General features: G+C 42.1%; 1 protein-coding gene across 1 annotated transcript; it reads right to left on the bottom strand.

Moving 5' to 3' along the window:
- Positions 1-323: 323 nt before the first annotated feature.
- Positions 324-1,031, bottom strand: LOC101292729. Its single transcript, XM_004304795.1, has one exon. It carries the CDS (start codon positions 1,029-1,031, stop codon positions 324-326), a length of 708 nt encoding a protein of 235 aa, XP_004304843.1.
- Between the last annotated feature and the right edge of the window lie 4,610 nt (positions 1,032-5,641).

Here is a 5,641-nt window from a genome sequence, read left to right on the forward strand (position 1 = left end):
ATATTCGATCTGTAGCTATTTTCTTTTGTGGCTAAAATTGCTTGATTCTAGAAAAAGAATAAGTACATGTATATTAGTAAATCCTAATCCATTATAAGTATAAAGTACTTGCTTTTGAAGTTTTTTGTCAACCAAATCCAACCTTATTACTAAACTGCTCCATATATCCTTTCTTTTAAATTGCAAACAACCCTAATGCTACAGTGTAAACCAGTACCAATTTTAAGTTAACCTCTTCAGTATTTTACTATTATTCACCACACAAATGCCAACAATTTCTTTCATGCATAAAGAAGCAATAATCAAAGCCGAATGGATACCTGTTACATGGTGCAGTGATTACGGTGATGCCCATATTCTCCACAAGTAAAGCAATGTCCTTTGAAATGCGGCCTCCTCCTCTTGGCTTCCTCCTCCTCCCGCTTCCTATACAACTCCTTCATATCCCCAATATCCCTGAGCCTTCTGCTAACCATGTCCAAACCCAAATCCGGCTCACCCCACTTAGACTTATCGAAATCCATGCTCAACTTCAACGAGGTCACCACATCGTTCCAACTCTCCGGCATGCTATTCATCAGCATCACAGTCTGAACTTCCTCCGGAATCTTCAACCCCTCGCGCTCGAGGTCACCAGCCATCGAACCCATCTCCAGAATGTGCTCAAAGACCGGTTTGCCCTCGGCCATCTTGTGCCCTACGTATTTGCTGAGCTTTGTCATCCGTTTCATCATCGAGGGTTTTGTGAAAGTGGCGGTGAGAGCGTCCATGAGGGACTTGGCTGTCTCGTGTTCCTTGTAGCTCGAGTACAGGCGTTCGTGCATGGCTCCGATGATGAGGTACCGGGCGATGCGGTCGTCGCGGATCCACTTCTTGTAGCCAGCGACCTCGTTTTCCGGGGGCTTTGGGACGGTGAGGACGTAGTCGACGTCTTTGTTGATGAGGACGAAGTCTAGTTTATCCTTCCAGGTATGAAAGTAGTCGACGGCGAAGTCGAGCCTGAGGGTCGTCTGCAGTTCCGGGTATCCCATAGCGGGGTCAAAATAAGCCATATGGGTGCGGTTTCAACGGTTGACGACGGAATCTAAGGATCTCGATTTCAAGGTACTTGGCAGTTATTCCTGGCCCTAGGACTATTGAGTATTTCACAGTAATTGGGAGAGGTTTTGTATAGAGTACTTCTACTACTACTAGGACTAGGTTAGAGTTTGTAAATTGCCCCTCAAACTATATCTGCTATGTCAGCAATTTTTTTCTTAATTATTACAGAAAATTTTATTCATAAACTGCAAATACAAAGAAATCACAACACCAGTGGATTAATTACGACTACGGATAATGAACTCTAATCTCAAACTACTTGTACGTTCTCACTCCGAAGGGGAAAGACGACTGACATGTCAATAGATCAAACAGAAGCCAAATGCAACAAGAGCTGGAATTCATTCTCAACAAAACATGTAGTTGAATAACAATAATCAAAAGTGAAAATGCAGTAGTTCTGGAATTCATTCTCAACAAAACCAGAGCAACATTGCAAACCAATTTCTTTTCTCATAAAGTTCACAGAATTTTTAATCCTATTAACTGCCGAAACCTTTCTCTATGTTCACTTCACAATGTTATTCTTCTGAAATTTTCTTGAGAATATCTCAGTATGGTTTTCCAATATAGATGAAGTCAGGTTAGCCACAATTTTGTTTTGTTTTTTTTTAATTACAAACCCTCTGTACTTCATATAAAGAAAGAAAAAAAATGTACAAAAAGAGAGGGGGACAAGAACCAAAACCTCTCCATGAATCAAATCAGAGAACATACTCAAAAAGAGCACAAGGGCTGAAACAAATGTGTAAAGAGTGAGAGAAAGGAGAAAGGAGCAACAACCTAAACATGACCGCCCATATATATATGTATGCATAAGCAAATGAAGTAACCAAATATATATATGAGAAGACAATGCAGCAACCAAATAGATGGAACACGTACACCTCCAATACATCAACAACCATGAAACCTATACCATTAAAATCTAAGCCCATCAAGCATATCGAATTCAGGCAATGCGAAATTTAGGTAAGCCTTGCAAATTATGAACAAAAGCAGCTGAAGCACATGGAGGGCAGGAGTCCCACCAATATTGTCCCTCATATCCACCCCAAACTTAGCTAAACAATCAGCTACTTGATTCCCTTCACGAAGAATATGTGAAAAACGAACCTGCATGGAAGAGAGAATGGTACGACAATTGATCCAATCAGCTCTTAAACTCCAAGGGACTGAGCATTTGTTATTGGCAAGAAAACGAATTGCAATTGTTGAATCACACTCAATCCAAAGTGACCGCCATCCCTTTCTCGAAGTCATAGAAACTGCATGAATAATGGCTTGAAGCTCCGCTTCTAAGGCAGTAGCAATGCCCATGGAACCAGCAAAACAACCCATACAATAATGGTCCCGAAAAATACCATCATAGCCTGCCGGACCCAGAGTTCCACGAGTAGCACCATCAATGTTGACCTTGAATTCAAAAGCATTAGGAGCGTGCCAATTTACCTCACGAATTTGATGAGGTTTTGAGGTTCTACCGTTGATACCAAGAGCACGCAGAATACAAAGCTCATCCACGGAGTTGCGCATTGTTCCCAAACCCCAAGAATCAACCACACGAATTTGCAGCTTGATAGAGTGAATCAAATAATCTGGCGTTAAACAATGCTCATCAAACCGAATAGAGTTTCTAGCATTCCAAAGAGAACAGAAGCCAACTCCCATCATTCCCACCAAAGCAGTTGCGATCGAGTACCAAAACCATATTGAAGAGGGTAAAAAGCATAAATATCCAGAAAATAAGTACTAACCTTAAACCAAGAAAATATTTCACACCAGACCTTCATAGAGAAAGAGCACTCAAAGAAAAGGTGGTGGGTTGTCTTAGCAGATGCATGACAAAGAGAGCACCTGGAAGCAAAGTGAAAGCCTCGCTGAAGCAAAAGGTCATCTGTTAAAAGCTTACCATGAAGAAATTTCCATAAAGTAAGAGAGTTTTGGCGGCGAAAACATTGACGCCAAACTCACCTATCCCATGGAACAATTGTCTGCTTACTTCTCTTAAACTCATATGCCATAGATAAAGATAATAATCCATCAGAAGAATTTAACCACACTACCTTATCCTCCACATCTAAATAAGGAAGTCTTATAGATAAGATTTGTGACCATAGAGTAGCAAGATTTATGATCAAATTAGAAGCGCGCGCAGTACCATGTGCCATCCTTAATGAAATCTGAAACTTTAGCATTCAAAAGTTTGGCAAGCTGCTGCTCAAGACCCAAATTTCCAACAACCGAACCATGAAGCCAATTAGCATGCCAAAAATCAATTGATTGGCCATTACCTACCAACCATTTAGAGCTGTAGAAAATATCCAAAAACAAGGGGTGCATGCCAGGCCATATATATGATCTTTTATAAGGTTAGCCGCAGTTGACGTGGAATGCAACGAGGATATGGGATAAATGGGAAAATAATCCATTGGAAAGCAATGCATGATTAAATACTTTAAATGTCATAAAATGAAAAAAAGTTTCTACTTTAAAAAGCTTTTATGCTAGGAATAGGGATAGGCATGACATAGACTTCACTTGCAGCTAAATCACAATTCTGCAATCACACAGCTACCAGAGAAAACACAGTAGCGAAAAAGGATAACAGTTTCAAGTGTGCAAAAAAAGGATTTTGAATTGAACAGCTAACTTGAGGAATGGCGTGTGGTCACATAGTCCAGAAAAGACGCGACTATGTTGGTGTATATTTTTCATTTAACGTGTGTTCTCTGCTTATGTAACTAGAAGTTTTCTTCTTTCAGTGTTATTGAACTCATTAGTTTATAGTTTTAATCTTTTCATTGAGACCGGGGAAGCACGTGCATATATATCATAGCAGGATCAAAGCTACTGCTTTAACTATTGAAGGGATCGGAAACAATTCCATTGTGTCTTTGTAAATCTGGCAAACAACTAAATATAATGCACAAGAGCTTTGGTTTGGTGGGATTTAATCCCTCCTTTCATATTGTCGTCATGTAATAGTGACTATTTAGATCTTCGGTAATATTGTTATAGATAGTTTATCTTTCTCGACTTGTTCTTTATAAGAGAGGTTTTAGTTCAGTCTCCTCTATTTGAGTCACTCCCCGGACCCGGTGTCGGTGATTTCCAAGCACCTAACATTGAATCTGAGACGTGAGCGTGAAAAGTTAAAAAAATAAAACAACTTTAAATACTTTTCCAGAAATTGTAAAAAATAAAAGAAAATAAAACGTTTACAAATAACAAAACCAATTACAAAAACAAAATAGGTCTTCAGGTCTAACTCATGTCTAATCTTCCGTAACTCTTTTCTACTCTCGTACACGTCAGCTAACGTCACAGTTAAACTTCTCGAAAGATGTTTCGTACCTCGTACATACATGAACAAGAATCTATAGGGGTGAGCTTACGCTCAGTAGGGTCAAACCTCTTTATTTATATTTTACTATGTGACACAATCAAGTTATCAAATATCAAACAATACTTTAAATAAAGGAGTAAATACTTGTGACACCCTGTAGTTTACACCTAAAATCATTTTTGTCCCTCACTTTTTTTTTAAAACTGGTATACCCCTATATTTTAAATTCTCGACTGATTTGCCCTTGTCGTCAAGTGAACCCGTTATGTAGCTGACGTGGCTAACATGTTGACACATGTATGAGACCAAGGTATTGAGATGACAATTTTACCCACAGAGCAATTCCAAACCCATTTTGAATCATCAACTTCTAAATCAGTCCACCAAAACAAAACCCCAGATCGAAACTTAGCCCCTAAACCCAGTTTCCTAACCTCAGTTCTGCAAGTAGAAGAGATCAGATCCAATTCTCCAATGGCCTATCCTCTCCGGCCTCTCACTCTCTCTCCCACTTCTTCTCCCTCATCTCCCCACTTCCCCACCGCCCAAACAAAATGGAGGAGAAGAAGACCCCCCATCTCTTCTTTTTCACTCTCCTCCTCTCCCTCTCCGCCGCCCTTGACCACCACACCCTCCTCCTCTCCCCCCTCCCCTCTGCCCCCTCTCTCTCCTAACCCAAATCCTTTTCAGAAACATCTGAACCCGACTCCGACCCATCTTCCCTCTCCCTCTCTACCACCTTGACGCCCTCTCCTCCAACCAAACCCCCTCCCAACTCTTCGGCCTCCGCCTTCGCCGCGACTCCCTCCGCTTCAACTCCCTCACCTCCCTTGCCTACAACCGCACCCGATCCGGCCCGGTTTGGGAGTAGCAGGAGGAGGATTTTCTCTGGTCGAAAACCGGGTCGGTTTGGGAGTAGCAGCGTTTACAAGGGGCACATTGGAGCCAAACAACGTCGGAGCCGGTGTCGAGGACCATGTAGAGGTATTTGGGGGGAGAGCCGACACCGATGCGGGTGAAGTACTCGCCGCTGCCTTGGGAGAGGCCGGAGACGATGGAGGAGCTGAACCCGGAGGAGGGTGGGCTGGGTCGGGTGCGGTTGTAGGCGAGGGAGGTGAGGGAGTTGAAGTGGAGGGAGTCGCGGCGGAGGCGGAGGTGGAAGAGGTTGGGAGGGGGTTTGGTTGGAGGAGA

Source organism: Fragaria vesca, linkage group LG6 (assembly GCF_000184155.1).
Source record: "Fragaria vesca subsp. vesca linkage group LG6, FraVesHawaii_1.0, whole genome shotgun sequence".
Lineage (NCBI taxonomy): Eukaryota > Viridiplantae > Streptophyta > Magnoliopsida > Rosales > Rosaceae > Fragaria > Fragaria vesca.

Excerpts from the sequence above, each read along its gene's own strand:
- LOC101292729 (XM_004304795.1), bottom strand. The coding sequence starts at position 1,031 with ATGGGATACCCGGAACTGCAGACGACCCTCAGGCTCGACTTCGCCGTC.